The 23476-nt window shown below is 40.5% G+C and overlaps 1 protein-coding gene across 1 annotated transcript in view; it reads left to right on the top strand.

Annotated features, from left to right (window-relative positions):
- ST6GALNAC5 (ST6 N-acetylgalactosaminide alpha-2,6-sialyltransferase 5) overlaps positions 1-23476 on the top strand; it is a 194405-nt gene that overhangs the window by 155407 nt on the left and 15522 nt on the right. The window contains exons 3-4 of the mRNA XM_004603335.2: positions 12228-12637; positions 19896-20003. Coding sequence (XP_004603392.2) covers positions 12228-12637; positions 19896-20003 — 518 coding nt within the window. The remainder of the gene's footprint in view (positions 1-12227; positions 12638-19895; positions 20004-23476) is intronic.

Below are 23476 nucleotides of genomic sequence, written 5' to 3' on the forward strand. Positions count from 1 at the left end.
CTGTGCTCTTTCCATTTGAAAGCCATAGATTTAATTTTTTATTCAATTTTAATTTCATTAACTGAAACCTTAGCTTCTCTTTCCCTAAAATAGAACACAGCCAAGCTCTCATAATTCTCTTGCCTTTGACCATCAATTATCAGTAATCATCCTCAATTTGGGCCACACTGTGCTTATCTTAGGTCTCTTTCAAATGTGGTGAAGGTCAAAGAAGCCAGTTTTGTGGAATCAGGCTCGTCTGGCAGCATTAAATATCACCTAACTCTAATGAAAATTCTGCTTTTTGTTTGTTTTAATGAACACAGGAGGCCTCTATCTCCAATCTCCTCCTCTATCACCAAGTAAATTGCATGTGAGTAACCTTTGAAGGAAATACCATCGGGGAGTTATTTAAAAGGTTCTGAGTGAGCCAGAGCCATCAACCATTTTACTCGCGTTCCAGAGAAGAATCAGACCCTGGAAGCAGGCTGGTCTCATGGACAATTCATTATACCCCTTTTGGTGCAAAGAAAAATTGTCTGCTCCTTGCTGAGAAAGTAGGGTAGTAAGATATTAATAGGTACCTTTATCTGTTGCATAAAAGTCTATGCCATGCATGCTATATAATCCCAACCCTCAGATTTTTGTAGACAATGAAGAAATTAAAAATGTAACTCATTAGTGATTGTGGCATAAAGTGAATAAGTGGGATCATGATCCATGATTAATCTGTGTCACAGCATCCTCACTGGAAAAAAAAAAAATGGTAGGACCGGGGCCGGAGCGATAGCACAGCGGGTAGGGCGTTTGCCTTGCACGCGGCCAACCCAGGTTCGATCCCCGGCATCCCATATGGTCCCCCAAGCACTGCCAGGAGCAATTCCTGAGTGCAGAGCCAGGAGTAAGCCCTGAGCATCGCTGGGTGTGACCCAAAAAGCAAAAAAAAAAAAAATGGTAGGACCTTCTTTCAAGGTTGTTTTCAGGGTTAAATCAAATGTACATGAGATACTTAGTGCTTGGCAATTAGTCGAGCATGTTGCCAATATTATTAGTCATTAATAGTTAGTTATGTAGTAAATTGGGGATGCCTTTTTCAATTAAAGTAGGCATGCTTGGGGGGAGTCATAGATGGGACAGGAGCTATTTTCATTTTAGTACCAGGGATCAAATTCAGGGCTTCATACCTTAAACGCAGTGGCTCTGTCACTGTGCTACTCTAGCCAAAAAAGACACATTTAAATTTATAAAGAATCGAAGCATGTGACTAACTAGTGAATCAAACGACCGAGTATAGAGAAATGTCTAATGTATCCTAAGGACAGAAAGTGATTGGCTGTAGATGCATCTGGAGAATAAATGTGAAAGAAGTTAAGAGCCAAGAAGAAATAAGTTAGAATCTGATTAGGCAAAGGATTTTGATTTTGATCTTGAAGCAGAGTAGGAGAGTGCAAGTTATATGCCTTGTAATCTCATGCCTCCAGCTAAGCAGAACAACCTGAGAGGGGAAAACTTCAAAGTAGGAAGGGGACATGGGAGGCTGTGGGCACTGGTGAAAAGGTGGGAAGCAGAGGTAAAGACTCAGGATGAAGTGTGGATTTATTTTCCAGAGTTGCTGTAGCAAATGACCACTAACTGGATGCCTTAAATAAACTGGAACCTATTCACTCAGTATTTGGGACTAGAGTCTGACACCAAGATTTGGGCAAGGTCCCACTCTCCAAAAACTCTAAGAGATCTCAGCTTCAGGAGGTGCCCTGCCATCCCTCCTCATGTTCCAGGCCAGTAGGGTATCACATCAGTCTCTTCCATGATTAGTCTTCTCCCATGATCTCTTTTTACAATTGCATTTAGGACTTTTTAGGTCTAATCTTGTATAACCTCCTCTGAACTTTCATCTCCCCTCCATCTGCAAAAATAGTCTTTCTTCAGAGAAGTTTACATTCACAGGCACTGAGTTAAGGACTTAAGGACACAAATCAGTCTGTACCTGACATGAGGATCCTGACCCTTAAGGGACTTCGCTAGTTGGAAAGAAATGCCTCCCTAAATTTTAAAAAATAGACCAAGTTCTGGGACAAGGGAGTCCCTTTGAGACACAAAGGCATTTGGCATTTTCCCTAAAATTGAGGGTTTGGATGCTCTGTAGTTCTTCCTTGGTGCATGTTCCAAATGGGCAAGCAGACAATGGGAAAGCTGAGAGCGATGTGGGAAATCGGGATGTCTATTCATATTAATCTGTCCTAATAAGACCATTTGTAGGTTGCATCTTCAATGCAACTATTTATCTATGATTTCTATTTTTATTTATCCGTGATTTCTTTTCAGTGAGTTCCCAGTGACCTTGTCAATCTATGAAGTGAATTTCTTTAGGTTTCTTAGCAGTGAGGATCTCTCTAGTTTAACCCAAGAGTTGCATTTGGATCATGACCTTAAGAAAAATCTTACAATCTCCTGAGCTTCCTGTGGAGTTAGTGTTCTGTTCTCTGTAAATGAGGTACAGGGACTCTCAACCTTAGGAATGCATTAGAACCACCAGTAGTAGGATGGTTCTTAAAAAGACCCAATTTATTTGAATCAAATTGCTGGGCCCCACCTAGGAGTAGTCAATTCCATAAGTATAAGGCTGGACCTGCACATTTGTATTTCTAGAAACATCCTGGATTTCATTGTTACTCTTGGCCTGGAAGCAAAACTATGAGGATCATTGGCATAGATAACCTCTGATATTTCTGCCAGTGATGCTATTTTATAGTTCTATAAAGCTAATTTCAAAATACTGTGATTAGACAAAGTAAATTTTCTCATTTTGATTAGCAAAATCTGCTTTTTCCCCTCAATTTCATTAATGTAGTCAACATATAAAATAATATATTTTTAAAGTTTAAATGTGATGATTTGATATTCATATGCCTAGTGAAATAATTACCATAGTCAAATCTTGGTGTATCTATCACTCACTCTTATATCCTTGTGTGAGTGTGTGCATATGTATGTGTATATTAATAATTCTTTAGAGATTCTCCTTTATACATTTCAACACTTTCTTCTCAGCACCAGCACATTTTTCTTCATCATCTGCTAATGGATAGTTATGTTATTTTCATACCTTGGCTGCTATAAATAGTGCTACAGTGAATAGGAGAGTGGAAATATCTCTTCAAAGTACAAAATATTGGTGTCAGAGCGATAGTGCAGCAGGTAGGGCATTTGTCTTGAACTCAACTCACCCAAGTTCGATCCCCAGCACCTCATATGGACTACTAAGCCCAGAAAGGAGTAATTCCTGAGTTCAGAGCCAGGAGTAATCTTTGAGTATCACCAGGTGTGGCCCAAAAAACAAAACAAAAAAAGAAGCAAAAAAAGTTCAAAATATTGATTTATTTCCTTCAGGTAGGTACTTAGAATTGATGTTGCTAGATCTACTTTCTATGCAGAACCTCCTGCCCCTGTCTTCACCAGGGACCCCAGTGAGAGGGGCAGGTTGAGTTTTGCTCCCCACCCCAAACAGAGCCCTAGCAGCCTAAAACCTCCAAAATCTAGCCACAGTCATGCTCAAGGCCACTTTCTGCATGCTTGCATGAGCCTCACCCATGAAGGAACCGACAGAGGAACCCAGGTGTGTGGGACCCGAGGCTGAGATCTCCAAGTCTGCTCAGATTGGGACTGGGCCTCCTCCACCCAGATCCCCCATTTTCCAGTAGCTTGGCAGCCACACCCACAAACTGCCCCCAGTGCCATGTAATCTCATCAACAGCCAAGATACAGAAAACTATAAAACAAAGCTCCCGGAAAGATGCAGAATCTCGTTCAGCAGAGCCTGGAAAGCTACCCATGGTGTATTTGATATGACAAAAACAGTAACAATAATGGGCCTCATTCCCCTGACCCTGAATGAGACAGGGATGAATGGAGACATTACTGGTGCCCGCTTGAGCAAATCGATGAGCAATGGGACGACTGTGACAGTGACAGATCTACTTTTAAATAATCTGTTTGTCTAATTATTGTTCAATTTACTTATCTTTGGATTTATCTAACTTAAGTGTATTGGTTCAGTAGATTATCCACTGTCCTCTGTCCAGATAAGGCCAATGTATAAAGCTCAAAATATACTAGTGATTGCCTAGGGCTGTGTTTGGAGAACTACTGTATGTCACCATAAAAATTCTTTACAAGATGATGAAAATGTTCTAAAATTATATCATGATGATGGCTGCACAACTCTGTAAGTATCATTGAATTTTTACTTTAAAAGAGTGTACTTTGTGGAATATAAGTTATATATCAAGAAACTTATCAAAGGACATTTTAAAAATAGAATGCAATTCAATAAAAGTTTTAACAAAATAATGGGATTTTCTAAACCTGTCTCTGGAGGTCACATTTTGTTGAAGGTGATAATGACATATGCAAGAAATTCAAAATTCTGTGCTCTAGAAAATTTCAACCTACTTAGAATAGATCAGGTTGCTAGGAGAGTAGTGATGCTGAAATACAATAAAGTCATCTATTTCATGGTCTTGATGTGCCATATACAGCAGAAGTGTTTTATGCCTTACTCTTTCAGAAATAGTTGTAGAACCCCTTCTTGGTACTCGGCCCTGCCCTTGGTGCTGAAAAGATCATGAGAAAAAGACCATATCTCTTCTATGAAGGGAGGATCTCCCAAGGAAGAAAGAAAAACAAACATGTAAAACATAAATCCTATTAATATCATCTTCAGTACTGATGTATTTAAGAAAGAAACCTGAATAAAGGAAGAAAGGCAGAAAGTGAGAAAAGAGATCACAAGTTAAAGAAGCACTTCCTGGAACAGCTGCTTGAGGTGTTACTTCCCAGGAAGTAAAACCTAAAGGAAGAGAGAGAGTCATCAAGCAAAGATCAGGAAAAAAAATGTCTGTGTGGGGTCAGATTCAATATAAGTCACTTTGACAGCAAGTAATGAGAAATGGTGGTGCAATCAAAGAAGAATTTTATACAGGAATTTGAGTTAGATTCTTTTTTCATTTTTTATTTTTTATTTTGTGAGGGGTCCTTACTAAAGGCATTTGTGGTCATTAGGACTATATTTAGCATTACTCAGGAGATTGTTGTTGCCAGATATGGAACCCAGGGCCCTCACTCTAATCCTTTGAGCTATCTCCCTACCCTCGAGTTTTGTTTCTAATATCTGGTACAATATGAAGTCATTGGAGCATGTAAGAAGGTAAATGATGTGATCCTATTTACATATTAAAGGTCACACATTCAAGCTTCACAGAGGCAGGAATATAGAGAAAGGAAAGGATGAGGGAAATGAAGAGTAGATAACAGGAGCAATAGAGAAATGGTGGTGGTTTGGATAAAGGTGAGGGCAGCAGCAGGGATGGTGAAATACAATAGGATTTGATATACGTGTATCTGTATCCTGTAAAATACGATTTGAGGAAGGTGCAATGAAATTGTACAAACTGTAGTGAGTAAGGAAAGAAAGGTCTGCAGAGTCATCTTGAATTTCATCTTGAGCACCTAATGGTAGGAGCCCCGTGCATTGAAATGATAAGACTTCCCTTCAAGATTGACTTAATGTATTCTTAGTACAGATGAAAATACTGGGGGCTAGCAAAATTAATCTGCTTTTCTCTAAAATTATCTATCCAAAAAGTAAAAGATACAGGTTCAAAGCCAGTGACTCCAAAAGTTGTATTGTAAACACTACCCAGTGCCATCTCCTGCCCATGGGGGGCTCTTTATCCTTATCCAAGCTATAGGTAGAAACCATAAAGTTAGAGTTGGAGAATAGGGAAGGGCTTCTTCACAACGAGGGCTAGTGAGAAGGCTTGTCCTTGAGCAAGGAAAAGAGGAGTAGCTTGGTAGAGTAACGTTTTTCTTGTGAATCACATTAAATCATTAGAATGGTTTATACCCAGTGTCAGGTTGAACTGAGATTGACAGCTAATAAAAGCCTAGTAATTACAGGAAAACATCGAATTGGAAAGCCCAGAGATTCGTGAAACACCTGAAGCCATTTAATATATCTTATGCTTGCTCCAGATCAACAGGCAGCTCCCAGAGCAGGACTAGTCTCATTACTGAGCTAATGGACATCGTGCTCGGAGGTACCTTTCCCTCTGCCAAATAAATCAGAATTTTAAAAAGTGAAGCCTGAGACTGCCATGCATGCTGCAAATGTTTGCAAGGACATCACTGAGTGTTTTAGGTGTCAAGTTTAATTTGACTTGGCCTGGCCTGTTCTCTAAAGAAAGACTCAGGAGGCATCAGCTGGGTCACCGGTAGAATTCCTTCTGCTCTTGCTCTCTGGGCTGTGACAGAAGTCAGACTTTGATTCCCTGAGTATGCTTTCTTATGCCAGGGTGGCTCCTGTCACTGCAGCCCAAAGGTGTAAGGTGTGATGAAAGTTATCATGCACCCCCCCCTCCCTGAGGCATGTGCATGGTTTGGGGGCGGGGAGGGTGTTGAGTCAAAGGAGAGAGCATTCATGAAAGGAAGAAACTCATTCACACCTTAGCAAATATTCTAACCATTCCGGAGCCCCCACTAAGTTGCAGACACTGTCCCAGATACTGGAATGAAAACAAGTGCCTCACATTATGAGGAGCAAATGTCCCAGCAGAAATAGAAATGATATGTTCTGTTTGCATCACTGAGTGTTCACAGCTTCTCTCCCCCCACAAAAAGGAATCCCACCAGCCTCCCACATCATACTCTTGGGGCCTAATCGGACGCTCTGAGCACCAGTGGCCCAGAGAATGGGTAACTCCTCCCTGTGCTGTAGATTTTTCCTGGGCATTTTTCACCTCACAACAGCTCTAATGACCTTGGCACCAAGCTCTTACTGGGGATTAATAACTGGCTGGGCTTAATGGCCCTTGCTGTGTCCTGGGCCGTTTTCCCAGCCAGTCATTAATTCCAAGAAGTGCCCTGGGTTCTGGCCATTATGGCTCCCTGGGCTGGTGGAGAGGCTGCTTTGAGGCAAATGGCCACGGTCTCCTTCTCTGCAGGCTGAGGCTTTCACAACACACTCCTTCTCTCCTTCTCCCTGTGGCATTAGCAGCACAGACTGGGATCTGCAGGTAAATTGTTGCCTACAGTACCACATTACGTCTACATTTTATTTCTCAGGAGGTAGGTTTTCTCAGACACAGAGAAGGCAGGAGGTTGGATTTCATTCACTCATTTATCAGTAGATACACAAATTCAGGGTTGAATATTTTTATGGGTCCAGTTACCAGAGGAATTAGATACCAGGAGCAGAGCAGCTTAATATGGGAGCAGGCTCCCTGTTTTGTACGCATGATGAATGCCTCACCTAATGGGGCTGAAGTAGAAGGCTGAGGAAGAAGTAAGAAAGAGAAGGTCTTGCTAGGAGCAGAATGAGTTCACTGGGAGCTGCCTCCTGTCGTGTCTGCAGGGAGTCGTATTTCCTATGCTGACTTGCAGCCACAAATTCACCTTCTTGTGCTCTGTGTTGATTCATCAACTCAGTCTCTGTGCTTATGGAAAGGATATGAAAATACTGCATGCAGAAACTTATTAGTGCATGAATGTTTCTAGCCCTGTCATTGAAACACTAAGGATTGTATTGGGTAGTAAGATGTGGAGGATACTGACTCTATCAAAAACTACATTCTGAGAAACTGAGCCACACAATGCTGTCCAGGATAGCATCACCAAAGTGAAATTTTCCCTTCTGGAAGAGAGTCGGCCATTGATACATACTCTTCTTAGCCGAGGGAAGTGTAATGTGTCTAGAAGAGCTATTGGCATTTTCTTGGCATCCTTTACCAAAAAGCACCTAAGGCATATTTAAGAATATATTTTCTTTTCTTTTGCATCATCTGGGGCATCTGCAAAAGTCACAGAGTTTTGGTGCCTAGGATAATCAATTCTTCAGAGCTAAGCCAGGTGGATAAGATCATGAGAAAGAGCTTTATGCGACTTTATGGTTATGCCCTGGCATGTGCCAGCAAACACAGAGGGTCAATGTGACACAGTATGGCACAGGCAAAGGAAACTTGGTTTTTCCTGAAAGGGACTTCAATAGGTCTCATGGACTTAAGAGAAGGCATAGTCCTTAGAATATGTATAAACTCTACAGATTTCACCTATCAAAGCATCCTGTGCTCAGGACCCACAGAAGCAGAATAATAAAATTAAGATAAGAGATACTGGGATCTTTTTTCAGAATGCTTTCCCAGTAAAAATGAGCATGGTATCTTCAACTTATAAATCAAACTGGAAAATTCAGGATGATAATTTTAGGTGATCTGATGAGAAAAGTCAGGTTCCTATGGCCCTGGGGTCCAGTGAAAATGGAATCTTTTGCAAAGTGACCTTATTAAGCAAATGGACTAAGTTACACAGGGCCTTGGGGCTCTATTAAGTGCTCAGTAAATAAATGTCTTTTCGGTGAATGAAGGAATGAATACCATCTTCCTTGCAGGCAAGAAAGTTAGATATCTGATTTGTGGGAAAACTCAATCTTAGACTTAGGGTCTCCTGACCCTAATTGTCATTGAGTGATGGACTATTTTCTTATATACCTTGTATCTTTCCTAGGAATTTTTTTAAGTGATCTTTTCTATGAGTGGCAATAAAATGGTAATCATTGTGGTTTTTCCAAATGCAAGATGTTCAGAGCTAAAAGCCAGACAGAGCCTAAAAAATATTTGAAGAAGGACAGTGGGTCAAGTTGAGGTTCAGAGTCCATCCTGAAGACCTGCCCTGTTCCACCATCAATTCACCAACTCCTCTTCCTCACAGCCAACCAGGAGCAGACTCTGTTTCTGTTCAACTGAAACTATTTGGCCTGAAGTCACCAAACCCAAAACATACTTTCTGACTCTGTTTTATTTGTTCTTTCATGTCTAAGGACATCACTCTCTTTCTTAAGAAATGGTATCGTCTGTTGGTTTCAATTACATAACTCCTGACTGGCTGACTTCTTATCTCTCCAGCTCTTTTAAACAAGTTCAAGTCTTCCCTAGTTTGTTTATTTGTTTAATATCATGCCTCCTGTGCCTAATCATATTAATCATACTATTTACTTTAAAGATATGAATTGTTTGTCTAGAGGCATCCTATCTCTGTAAAATTCTGGAGCAGAAAAATGGAAATTTATATGTCTTTTTATATAATTCCCATGTCAGCGCCTGACACATACTAGAAGCTCTATTCTTGAAATATCCTTCTCCGACCTTTATGTGGGAACTATAAAATATGGAAAAGGGTAATTCAGTACTTTTTATTTATTTATTTTTTATAAATTTATTTATTGAATCACTGTGAGAGCAGTTACAAAGCTTTTGAGTTTAAGTCTCGGTCATAGAATGATGAAACACCTGTCCCTTCACCAGTGCACATTTTCCACCACCAAAAGCCCCAGTATACCCTCATCCCACATTCTCCCCACCTGTGTGACAGATGGTTTCCACATTACTCTCTCTCTACTTTGATTATGTTCAATTATTTCAACACCAGACCCACCATTATTATTTGAGATTTTAGCCCAACACTCTGCTGAAAAGGCAACATTAACCATTTGTTTTCTATTGCTGATTATGAATAGCATATGATTTTGGAATTCTGAAATTTTGATAGTTGAATCTAGAGGGATTTCTGCCAAAAGCCGCTGGGTTCCGAGATTTGTTTCTGAGTCTCTGGGATTGTGGCCACTAAGCAGCCTGATCAGGAGCCAGAGAGACCATTCGTGGATGGCAACTCAGGGTTCTGTTGGGGCGGGGGAGGAAAGGGCCCACTCCACCCCTATCCCATGAGGCCGCGCATGTCTCATCACTGTGGACCCATACCTGGCTGTCCATTAGCCTCTGGAAGATGGCGGTCCCCAAGCCACCAGGGGGAGCAGGCAGTGGGTCAGCACCTTTTCCCACCTGTAGTAGCCTGAGGCCAGTAACCTAATGTGGAGACTGGACTCATTTCTGCCAAAAGCTGCTGGGTTCCAAGGTTTGTTTCTGAGTCTCTGGGCTCATGGCTGTTGATCATGATCAGGACCCCACTTTTGTCCATCCTTAGGCCCCTGAAATTATCCCTCTGGCCCATGAATTTGGGAGTTTAAGAAGGGCTTTACTCTGGGATCCACTACTTTCCTGAGGACATGGTGGTCATTGTATGGGCATCTGTAACATGGTTCTTCCTCCAAAATAAGGTTTGGTTTTACTTATAAAACCTAATGATTAAGGATCTAGCTTTATGAGTACACTTTGATCAGCCCCCAGTGAATGAAAATGTTGGGTTTAAGACCCCCCCTCTTGACAGCATACACGTTAATTTGGAACCCTGAGAACAAGGATAATACTTATGACTAAGAATACTGCTAAGTTTTAGGGAGTGAAAAAGGAGAAACATAAAGGAAACAATCATTCTAGGGCTCTTCTCAGCTGCACTACAATCTATATGATAATCCCACAGGTTCTGCACTCAGATTTCTTGGATTCAAATCCCAGTTTTGTTCCTTTCTAACAGTATGGGCTCAAGCAAGTTCCTTCACTAACCTATCCCAAAATATTCTCATCAAAACTAGGATGATAATATAGCATCCTTTCTTGTAGGACTATTTGAGTACTGAACATAATGCTTTAAAAACTCAGAATAGGGGCTGAAATGATAGTAAAGCAGGCAGGATGCTTGCCTTTCACACAGCCACCTCAGGTTCAATCCAGGTACCCCATATGATCTCCAAAGTCTGACAGAAGTAATTCTTGAGCACAGTCAGGGGTAAACCCAGAGCACCACTGAGTGTGACTAAAAATCCAATGACCTGACTCACTCCACCCCTTCTCAAAAATACAAACTCAGAACAGCACCAGGTCTATAGGAAACTGCTTCGTTGATGGCACTCTAGCCCAGTCAGCTGCTTCTTTATCCTCACACTCATCAGTGGATTCATTTACTGCTCACTCTCCCTAAAGTAAAAACTTGGAGAGATTTTATCCTTCCATTTCATTTGCATTCTTACTGCCTAACACAGTGCCTGTTGCCTAAGAGTAAGTGGGTGTTAAATGAATGAGAATTTACAATGATATAATCTCCATTGCAAAAGCTCATATATCACTTATCAACCCAAAATGATCAGTACTAATTCAGTGAATACCTACTCTGTACTCTACACTGGCAAGAATCCCAGTGCACCTCTCATTTCTAGAATGATCACCGTGCCAGGTCCTGCACCTCAGTCTGGGTTCAATCCCAGCAAGTGCCATTTCACATGACAAATATTGGCCATTTCAAATGGTTTGATCAAACATGTGCATGTATTTTAATTTTTAGTTAAGTGAATTAGCACTGTAACTGTCATCCCATTGTTCATCAATTTGCTCGAGTGAGCACCAGTAATGTCTCCATTGTGAGACTTGTTGTTACTGTTTTTGGCATATTGAATATGCCATGGGTAGCTTGCCAGGCTCTGCTATGCGGGTGGGATACTCTCGGTAGCTTGCCAGGCTCTCTGAGAGGCACGGAGGCATCGAACCCGGGTCGTCCAGGTGCAAGGCAAACGCCCTCCCCGCTGTGCTATCACTCCAGTCCAAGCATATTAGTAAAAACTTTAAATCAGGTGAATTAAAAAGCATAAAAACTCATGTCACAGCAAGTTGTGGTGTAGACTTTCTTGAAAGGGGCTTAGTTTTGAGTTTGGGGGCTATACCCAGTTTTGCAAGTGGTTCATTCCTCACCCTGTGCTTAGAAATCACTCCTAGCAGTGGTCAGGAGACTATGTGTCATTCTAGAGCATGAACCAGGATCAGTCACATGCAAGGAAGTGCTTTACCCCTGTTCTATCTCTATGAACACTGTGGTTAGTCTTTTTTTTGACTTGGAGGCAATTTTGGATTCAGAGAGAAGTGAAGCTTGATTGCTATCTACTAAAAATCTTTGGACAAAAATCTTCACATCTCCAAGCCTGGGTATTCTCATCTGTTAAGAACTGTAGCAGCTACCAGCTGGATTGATGCAGTGATATGCTTGTTTAATATCAGCAAAGCTGGGCCCTCAGTTAGTGTCACATACGTATTAGTACTCCTTCGCTCTGATAGTGCTTCTTATCACCAGTGTGGAAGAGAATGTACTGGCTGATGACGTGATAACAGGGCGCGGGGCAGGGGTGTTCGCTGACAAGGGAGGAAGGAAAGGGTCCTGTTGGATTCACAGGCTACTGAGGAAGGACAGTTATCCACAGGGAACCTGGTGAGATTAGACGCTGATGAATCCTTCTTGCGCTGCCTTCCTTCCAGCCCTTGAAGATGCACTGCAGGGTCTGTGCCCTGGTGACCAGCTCGGGACATCTGCTGCGCAGCCGCCAAGGTGCTCACATTGACCAGACCGAGTGTGTGATTCGCATGAACGACGCTCCCACCCGCGGTTTCGGCCGCGACGTGGGCAATCGCACCAGCCTGAGGGTGATAGCACATTCTAGCATCCAGAGGATCCTCCGCAACCGCCACGACCTGCTCAACGTGAGCCAGGGCACCGTCTTCATCTTCTGGGGCCCGAGCAGCTACATGCGGCGCGACGGCAAGGGGCAGGTCTACAACAACCTGCAGCTCCTGAGCCAGGTGCTGCCGCGGCTCAAGGCCTTCATGATCACGCGCCACAAGATGCTGCAGTTCGACGAGCTCTTCAAGCGCGAGACAGGCAAAGACAGGTGAGGAGGCCCGAGGAGCCGGGGTGCAAGGGGGCACAGGGGGGCAGAGGAGGGTGAGGAAATGTCGTTGCTGGCTGAGTCACCCAAAGCAAAGAAGCACGATTGATTCTCCCTTTCCCTCTCAAAGGCAAATGTTTTTCCAGCCAACAGGTAAGCGTTGAGCACCTCCAACATCACTGCACCTGGCAGGGGCGGACACAGTGGGAAACAGATCTAGACTGTCCTCCCACAATTAGCGACATCACTGGGGAAGGCAGGGGAGAGAAAACAGTGCTGCATCACACAGGACAGCAACACCTCCCATTACCTAGGGCAAGACTTTCCAAGTTTGATAAACATGAGATCAATGCAGTGGGTCACTGTAAGATTTTTTAAAATATATATATAATGGAATGAATGAAATGGAACAGTACAGACAGAATCAGCATTCATCCTTCAGAGTAAGGAAACTTGTTGCTTCATCTATAGATACTCGTTTGTTTTATCTACAAAAAGGTACTTAGGTAGAGGTTTCTTTTTGAGGGGATGGAAGCATTCTAGAATTGGGTAATTGTGTGTGAGTGTATATTGTATGTATATATACACACATACATACATACTAATGACTACCAAATGACACATGCATGATAAAATGAAAACTGTATGTTTCTTTGTGTGTGCCTCTATATTATTGTATTCACTTTACTATGCTTCACAAGTTTTGCAATTTTTTTACAAATTGAAGACTTGTGGGAATCCTGTGTTGAGGAATTCTAAAAATTGGTACCATTTTTCCAATTGCACGTGCTCACTTAGTACCTTTGAGACACATTTAATTATGGCACATTTATTTTTGTGGATACAATGTGCAACTTACAGACTACAGTGTTCATAAACAACTTTTACATACATTGGGAAACAAAAATCTTTGTGATTCACTTTATATTAACAATGAATTTATTGTGATTATGATGATGAAATCAAACCTGCAGTAGCTCCAAGATGTGCCTGTACAGACAGACATGTGTACATTTATTTGCTCAGTCATGATATAGAATGTATTTCTTGCTACAAGTAGAAAGACTTTACAGAAGTCTTAAAAGATGAGAAAGGGTTTTCTCCAAAAAGGTGTTTTTAACCTTAGACCTAGGTCAATAGGCTTTTATTTAGATAACAGAAGACTAGAAAGAGGAGAAGGAGGAGGAGGAGGGGGAAGAGGAGGAGGAAGAGGTGGAGAAGAAGGGAAAGGAGAGGGAAGAAGAGAAAGGGGAAGGGGAAGAAGAGGAAAGGGAAGGAGGAAAAAAAAGAAAAATTCTTATGAATATAGGAATGAGCAGTGAGAGGACACACAGTTGATTAGAGAAAAGTTGTCTATGATTGTCTTGGGGTAGCACAGTGTGTAGGGCATTTGCCTTTCACACAGCCGACCTAGGTTCGATTTCTCCGCCCCTCTCGGAGAGTCCAACAAGCTACCGAGTGTATCGCACCCGCATGGCAGAGCCTGGCAAGCTACCTGTGGAGTATTCGATATACCAAAAACAGTAACAACAAGTCTCACAATGGAGACATTTACTGGTGCCCACTTGAGCAAATCGATGAGCAACAGGATGACAGTGATACAGTGATACAGTGATGATTGTCTTGAAGAGTGCACCAGAGACCTGCCCCCAGATGAAGGATAATTGAAGTGTCATGTTTTGAGCAAACCTAGGTTGGAAAAAAGGAACATCTAGGTATAGAAGAAAATGTAATGGTTTAAAGGTAGAAAGCCTAGATCACCCTTAGCTCTAGTATATAATGCAGAAAAGGAAAGAAATGGGATGGAAGGGAAGAAGAGATAGATGAGAAGGGGGCCAGGGCTCATGGGGATTCAGGTACATAGGTGGTATTAAGGAAAAATAACACTAAATATCCAAACCACAGAGTCAACAACACTGAAATCATGAGACCCAAACTTTGACAATTGAACTTGAAGGTGCTTGTCAAGTGGGTAATGCACTTGCCTTGCCTGCAGCTAACCTGAGTTCAATTCCAGGTATCCATATGGTCTCCCAAGCAACACCAGGAGTGGTTCCTGAGTGCAGAGGCAGAAGTAACCACCAAGCATCCTTGGGTGTGGCCCAAAACAAAAAATTTTTAAATGTGCCTATCACATTTAAAAATTTGGAGTGATAACACAGCAGGTAGGGAATTTGCCTTGCATGCGGCCAACCCGGGTTCAATTCCTCCGTCCCTCTCAGAGAGCCCAGCAAGCTACCAAGAGTATCCTACCTGCAAAGCAGAGCCTGGCAAGCTATCCGTGGCATATTCGATGTGTCAAAAACAGTAACAACAAGTCTCACAATGGAGACGTTACTTGTGCCGCTCCCGCAAATTGATGAACAGTGGGACAATAGTGCTACAGTGCTACAGTGCTTACCAAAAGGGCAGGCTACTGGTATGGGAGGGTCTGGAAGGAATCCTAGAATCTCTTAAGGAAGGAAGTTCACAATGGGGGTGGGATTGGTGCTGGAGCATCATATGTATAAAACCCAGTAATTAATAACTTTTTTTTTTTTTGCTTTTTGGGTCACACCTGGCGATGTACAGGGGTCACTCCTGGCTCTGCACTCAGGAATTATTCCTGGCGGTGCTCAGGGGACCATATGGGATGCTGGGAATCGAACCTGGGTTGGCCGCAAGCAAGGCAAACGCCCTACCCGCTGTGCTATCGCTCCAGCCCCATGAATAACTTTTTTAATCACAGTGCTTCAATAATAATTTTTAAAATAACAATAAATTCTAAATCCAATTATCTAACACAAGTAGCTCATTGTTGGAGAGTGGAATCTTAACAAAAGACCATGATTTAATGTTCCCACCCTTTGTGTCAGAGTTTTCTGTTTAAATCCTGGAGATCCTGTGACCATTCCAGGGCTGGTCTAGGCAGGAGTGGACATAAGGTTTGATAGCAGGGGTCAGTCGGGAGGTTGGGGTAAGGGAGGGAATTGAATGATGCTCTATGGTCTTCTTTCCTGAAGCCAAACAGAGCTGACATTTAGCCCAGCCAGCTAGTTCATAGAATTCTTGGTCATCATCCCAGGCTGCCATATAATCCAGACATTTACTGCTTTTAAAACCACAAATTAGAGCAATGGTCATTCAGTTGATGTGAGTCATTTAACCAAGACTTTTGTAAAGGGGTAAGGATGACTGAAATTATTTACAGCTTCATTTTTCTGATTGGAAAATTCAAAGTAAGTAGAAAGACTCAAAAAAATAATAAAACTTCTCTCCTGATTATTTTAATGGCGGTTTGAGAAACTAAAATATTTCTGAAATACTGCTGCACTGTTCATTCCTTAGCAAAATTATTCATCACTTTAGATCTGCTAAGGGAAAGAATTATTTTCAATTGATAACTTGAAAACTATTTTTTTTTACTCTTTGGTCATTTACATCTTTAGGAAGCAATCTCACATCAGGACATAGCCCACTGACTAAATTCATTACATTCTGACCAATAAAAACCTTTTACATAATAGAGATCAGCAGGTCACGTGGGAGTCTTTACATGGTGGGTTATCTATTTTGCCTCTGTTGTGCAGACATCCTTGTGTGAAGATCCACATAATCCTTATTCAGATCAGAACACCTACTGGTTCATATGGTTCTAAAGTACACTGTTACTCCTAGAATCTTTGTGATTCTCCCTTTGGAAAACTCTCTTACAGAAACTAACATTGTTCTTACTCAGTCGTGTCCTACATCGATACTTTTACCCTATAGGCTACTCCGTACACAAAGAACCAAATCAGGGGGTCAGAGTCAGGTAGTAGAGCACATATCTGGATTATGTATGATCTGGATTTCAATCCCCAGTACCACTGGGGATGGTCCTGTTGATTATGAGCCCCACAATGTTCAAGAACCTTCATTCAGACTGAAGCAACAGTGGAAGTGATGTGAATTGCTGGGAGTGGTCCTTATTAAATAAAAAAAAAAACTAAAGAAGTTAATTTTCTAAAAGGAATCAAATTAGAAGTCACTCTTTATATCAAAATTATTTCTGGTCATTTAAACATAAAACATTTAGGGTACAATGGTCTTTTTTCTGTATAAGCTATTCTTTAAACTGCATAAGAGTAGCATGTATCCAAAATGAACAACATAGGGTCGGGACAATAGTACACTGGGTAGGGTGATTGCCTGGAACAAAGCTGACTCTGACTCAATCCCTAACACCCTATATGGTCCCCCTATCCCTGACATAAGTGACTAATAAAAACACCAAGCCAAGAGTAATCCCTGAACACTGTTGGGTGTGGCCCCCAAAGAACCAAATAAGCAAAATGAACAGTCTATGAAAGATCTAATATTTCTACATCTTGTGGTCAGTGCATTTACTTAAAGTGCTATTTTAAATAAATGGGCTAATTCACTATATTTTGATTTATAGAAGTTTCATCCTACTTAAAAGTGAAGAAAAAAATTGCTCAGGGATAATCTGCATGACAAATGACATAGATGGCTAAGTGGTATTCTTTGATATTAGAAAGTAACTGTACTTGAAAATAACTTTATAATTGAATAAGGATACATTAGGAAAATATGATTCAGAACCAATATTATAGTAATTAGATAAAGGAAGCATAAATGAAATAACTGCAGGAAGAATATTTCCATAGAGATTATAAATGAGATTCTGGTGGAGCAGAAAGGCCTTTAATTGTAATTTAGTGTGCACTATAGAATTATCAGCTCAGTGTGTTACTTCATCATATAAAAGAATATCTGATAATTTTCCCTAATAAGCACATGACAGCTCTTCATATTCCTTCATTACAGCTGATTAAGTGTAAAAACAGTAGATATTCCTTTGTTGGAAAAGAAATTTGAATCTTTCTTAAAAGACAGCACAAAGTAGTAGCATTGCTATAGCACATGATCCCAAAAGGCTATTATTTAGGAAGTCTATGGAATTTTAAGTGGCACTTTAGAGAACTCTTCACTCTAGCTTCTTTAGTCCTCCACTTTGTATTCTCCCCCATTTTTACCCTTAAAAGCTTTTTCTGTAGGACCACATCCTCTTGTATTTCAGGCCCTGGCTTGTGATCTACATCAAATAAAAGAAAGCCAAAAGGAGGGAGGAATTTCTGCCACTGGGAAAAGTCCTCCTGGTATTTCAGGGTGACTGTAAAAATGTAGGGATCCAGACGTGAGTCCCAAGGTCAGGAATCTGGGGATATAAGTGAGCTGTCTTTATCTTTCTGCTCTCCAACCTCTTCGTGAATCTCATACCCAGTTTGAGTCTAGAACACAGGCCTTCCCATAGTAACAGCTATATAGATAAACATCAACTCTAATTTGAAGCCATATACATTCCACCTTGTCCTTTCAATTAGTTCTGTTCTGTCTTATCTCCTTCACTCTCAAAGGCCTTATGATTATATAGGTCTGGTAAGAAAGAAGGTGAATTGTCAATACCAAGACAATCTGGAAGTTGTAGAGTCTTCTGATGACTCTCTGACCTCTGCTAAAGACCAGCATTCGTCTTGGGGGAGAATATCAGTTTTGGAGAAAACCAAATCATACCAACATTTCTTTCTTTTTTTTTTTTTTGCCTTTTGGGTCACACCCAGCGATGCACAGGGGTTACTCCTGCCTTTGTACTCAGGAATTACTCTTGGCGGTGCTCAGATGCTGGGAATCGAACCAGGTTGGCTGCGTGCAAAGCAAATTCCCTATCTGCTGTGCTATCGCTCCAGCCCCATACAAGCATTTCTTTGCAGGTGCTGAATTATGTGCTTCTTGTGTTCTAATCTAGAAACCAAGAAAGGGAAGAAGGGACCTTGATGTATTAACATAGTAGCCAAGATACTTTTTTGTGGATGTTCTCTCACTTAGTCCTCAAAATAGCCCACAGAGATGGAGTGTCCGTTCCATATCTGCTTTGTGATTAGGAAATAAGAGCTCAGAGATCAGTAATTATTTGCCTCAGTCATCAACTGGCTTATGACTGAAACTGGTAAAATTCCAACTCACATTATTTCCCTCTTTTGCTCTTTTTAAATGCACTTCTTTCATTATTTTTGGGTCAGGATACAATGAAATGGAAAGAAGAAATGAGTAAAGGGATTAGGTATTACAAAGTTGAGCTCAGGAATCTAGACAGAAATGACTAAATCATTCATTTCTGTCAAGGATTTAAAAAAATAAAGAGCTACTTAAAAGGTCTTTTTTGGGGGGGTTTAGTTTAGCCCTGAATGAAATGGAAATAATGCAGACTGCTAAACAAAAAAAGCTTCCCTTCTCAAAGAGGGGTTCTATAAAGTGCAAGTAGAAAAGCTTCTCTGTAAATCACTTATTCATATCACATGTGATGCCATGGCCCAGGCAAAGTTTGACAGTCTGACCTTGGGGATAAGGTGTTTGAAACTGGCTAATGAGGCATGCCATAAGCACAGTAGGGAAAAAAACAAAGACAGCAACCCTCAAGGAACTGAAATTAATATCCACATCAGTTTCGTATGTTAGACTAAGTCATTCTCACTGGTTAATTTAGACTCTAATGTTACGGATCCACAGTTATCCTTAGATAGTCAATATGGTTGGACTTCAATAAAGATATTTGAATGTTAGAGTGCCCAAACCTATTCCTAAATTTTGTCAACTTTTGACCTTTAATAAAAATTTTCATAGATCTCTGAGTCAAATAAAGTCAAATAAAGCAAATACTCAGTTCTGGGCCCTCTTCCTATGGTCATTAGCCACTTTCTAAATAAATATGCTATTTCTAAGGAATGTTTCTAAGAAAAATATTCATAGTATTGATATTAATTAATCTAATAGAGGATAGGGTTTTACTCGGAAATTATTTGATAAATTGATCAGCTGATAAACACAACTTTGTGTTTATTTGTATTTAAGAAGTTCCTCATTATGCTTGGGAATTATAGCTAAGTGCTCTAAAAAGAGTTCACATATGGGACTGTCATCTTACAAGAAATTAAGTTGTGATAATATGCATGTTAAACACTGCAACAACGACCACCACCTTTGGTGATATAGAAATGCCTTTGAGAGTCCTTTAAGGTCACAATCTCACCATGAGGGAGTGCCATGTATCCAAAGATTCTGGAATATGATTAGTTAGAGATTTCTTTACTACCAGTTATTTATTTTACAAGTGGAGAAAGAGGGAGTGTTGTTGCCAGGTTTTCTCCAGAAAGGATTTAAGATGGTGTTGGATATAATGATTACTTTACCAGCTTGCAGACTTAATTATTGTTCTTTTCAGGAAGATATCCAACACTTGGCTCAGCACTGGTTGGTTCACAATGACAATTGCACTGGAGCTCTGTGACAGGATCAATGTTTATGGCATGGTGCCTCCAGACTTCTGCAGGTAGGATTTATTCTGCAAGTGTAATTCATCAATAGCATTGTTCAGGGCTTATAAATATCTTATTTCAAATATCAAACACAAAACATGTCTAACTGTCTTCTTGAAGCAATTAATTAACATGTTTCAAGCTCTGGGTCTAGAAGCAACAAACAGCATTTAATTATGTGATATAAAATATTGAAAGTTTTTGTTTGTACTGCTGGAGAATTAATCCATCTTGTGGGCTTCATTTATCCTCTGAATATTTATCAACCAAACATAATGCAATAATTGGCATAATGTTAACAATGAACTAGCATTAAGAATATTGCTTTTATTCTCATTTGAAAGGAATGTGGTGATTTTTAATAAATTAAAGAGGGCAAATTTTTGGCTGTTAAGTCTGTTTTCTAAAATTAAAATATTCCTCTGAGCTTTTTTCCCTTGCCTCATCAGTAGCCTCAGTTTGTGCTTCTAAAGTCAAAGGAACAATCATAATTATTTTGACATATCAATTTAAAGGGAACATACACACATTTCAGTTGCTACCCCCTGGCCTCTGCCTACGTAGTTTGGTACGTACTAACCAATGCACCAAGAAGTATTCATGATCTGATTTGTAGATGTTCAACTAGAAAACTCACATATAATTTAAAGTACCAGTGCCAAATAAATTCAGAAAATGCCCTAGTTTTGAGGATTGTCTGATGGGCTGCCTATGGCCTGAATCTGATCTTTAAACAGTAAAATTTGAGGAGGGGGGGGGTTTAACTTGCTCATTAAAATGTGTCCTTGCTTGTATCTTCATGTACTTTAAATCTATACGTCTTCTATAAAGCCATGACCTACAGGCAAAAATCACAGTCCTTGATCATGCAGTTATCATTTTGACACTTTCTTTTCACACTCTATAGCCCAAAGACCCAACACAGCAGCAGTAATAGATTGTATGTAAAAGTTAGGTCACAAAGGAGAAGGAAAGGTATAGAACAGAGGAGGTCTTTGATATCTTCTAGGACTCACTCAACCCAGGGACAACATAATATAGTAAGGAGAGAAGAGTCTAGAATCAGACTGTATAGCTTCATAGACTGAACAGATCATTGACTAACCTCGTGGGACCTTGAATGAGTTTTTCACTTCCTCCATATCAACTTCTTCATATTAGGAGTGCATTGGATGATTATAATAGAATCTGCTTTATAGGGTTGTAGGTGGATTAAATAGGTTAATACATCTGAAGTGCTTGGAACAGCATCTGGTTCATGGCAAGAGTTAGCTTGGATCCTCCCCCAGGTCCTCATAACTTAATTCACTAGCCTTGTCTCCCTGTTTAACAAGCTATTGCAAAAAGTAGATAGAATGGTGTAGAAAAGCAAACTGCCTCCTTAAAGAAACAGACTAACAAAAGCAAAGGAAGAAGCCCTTATGGGTATGCAAAAAGCCATCAAAGTTGATGGTTGTATGGCAGGCACAATTATGTAATACTGCCATTAGGATGCCAGAGGAAAAATAACATGAATAAATTGAAATGTTAATGACTTTGAGTGTTCAAGAAAGATTCCATTTATTATGGAAAACAAATGAAAGGCAAGTTAACCTGTCATTTCTTTTACTCAGAGTTACTTCATTATGACTTCATGTAGGTAGGATGGAAACAATTTATGAAGAACACTAATAAAGAAGTCAAGATACTGTCAATGAGCCATATATTGACAGTGGCCTTGAGATTTTATTGCTCGGCCACCATCTGAAAGCTCTCATAATTTTTTTCAGATGCTTTCAACAAGAACTCTTCCAAGGAACTCAGTGCCTAGCATCCCCTTAGAGGAAAAAAAGAGTATGCTTAGAGCTTTCTGGTGCAGTAGGTCAGGGCTAGAGAGATCATCCTGCTCTCAGCTCTAAGATCTGTTAGCATTCATAAGATGGAAAATACAAGGTATAGACCCAACTGTGTCTCAAGTTCCCCTAGCAGCATTTTCTGAACAAGTGTTGAATCACCAATACTACGTTCTTCTTTGGGTGGCCTTGAACCTTCCATTCTTCAACTGAAAATTAAGGATAATAAAATAACAACAAGAATCAGTAGTGATAGTGAGGATTAAATGAGATCATACAGTGTCTAATACAGTTCCTAGCACACAATGTTTTATCAATGTCATCAACCTTGCTAATACATTAGCATTATACTGTAAGATATATAAAGTATATACTGTAAGATATATAAAGAAAATATTATGAATATTTTCTAAGTGCTTAGGAGCTGTTTTTGGCATATCAAATACACCATGGATAGTTAGCCAAAAACAGTAATGAGTGTCACAATGGAGATGTTACTGGTGCCCGCTTGAGCAAATCGATGAGCAACGGGATGAGTTTGATAATGTGAGTGTGCTTACGAGCTACCCAAGAGGCACCATGTTTGTGAGAGTAAGACATTACTCCTGCCTCTTAAAAGCTTATGATAGAACTTAAGACACACACACACACACACACACACACACACACACACACTACACATACACATATACACACACAAAAATGAATGGTTAATCTAATCAGTAATTAATCAGGCTATATTGTAATGAAGAAAACACTATTTGAAGATGAGATCATGTTCTGGGTTCAAGTTAAAGGCTGTCCCAAGGATTATCTCACCAGGTTCAGGGAAAAGGGTGGGGTTTAAAAGATAGAAAAAGTGGAAGTGGTTTGAACTTCTGTCATCTGTTATAAAAATTTGGGGATTGGCTCTTCAATCCATTTGTCTGTTTATGATTGATTGACAAGATAGAAAGCTGCTGCTGTCAGATCTATTGTACCTCCCAGCAAGATTATTGCTCTCCTTCCTGATAATCAGGCTGCCTCATCAGTCTCAGCGTGGCAGCTGGTGAGACGGCGAATCTGTTTGATTCAAAGTAGGTCCCAACGGAGCAAAGTCACTTTTGGAGTCAAGTGGCTCTTGCAAACAGTATCTGTCAACAGATAAAAGAAGAAATCAGTCCTGCTGCTAGTCTAACCAGTCCCCTGTGCCTTTATTTTGAGAGAATCTAAGAACTGGGGCAGGGTAGATAGTACAGTGGGTAGGGCATTTGCCTTGCATGTAGCCAACCAGTCTTCAATCCCTTGCACCCCAAGCTCTCCAGGACTTAATCCTGAGGTCATAATTATGCTCAGGCATAAAGCCTGAGCACCACTGGGTATAGCGCAAAACCAAAACAAAATAAACAAGAAGAATCTAAGAACTGTGTAAGGACTATGGTAACGTGTTAGGTTTCTTTCTGCATCAGTGGCCTTAGGCTGAAAGTAACTACATGCCTGGCCTAGTGTTTGAGAGCCCAAAGAGGGAGTAAGACCTTGGACATCTACACATGACTATCTGCACAGAGAAGAAAACAAATCCTTAGGCATGAGACTCAGAAAAATAGTGTGTTCTGGGATTAGAGAGACTGTATAGGAATTAAGGAGCCTGCCTTTTCTAATCATCACCTTTTTAT

This window comes from Sorex araneus, chromosome 5 (assembly GCF_027595985.1).
Source record: "Sorex araneus isolate mSorAra2 chromosome 5, mSorAra2.pri, whole genome shotgun sequence".
NCBI classification, from domain to species: Eukaryota; Metazoa; Chordata; class Mammalia; order Eulipotyphla; family Soricidae; genus Sorex; species Sorex araneus.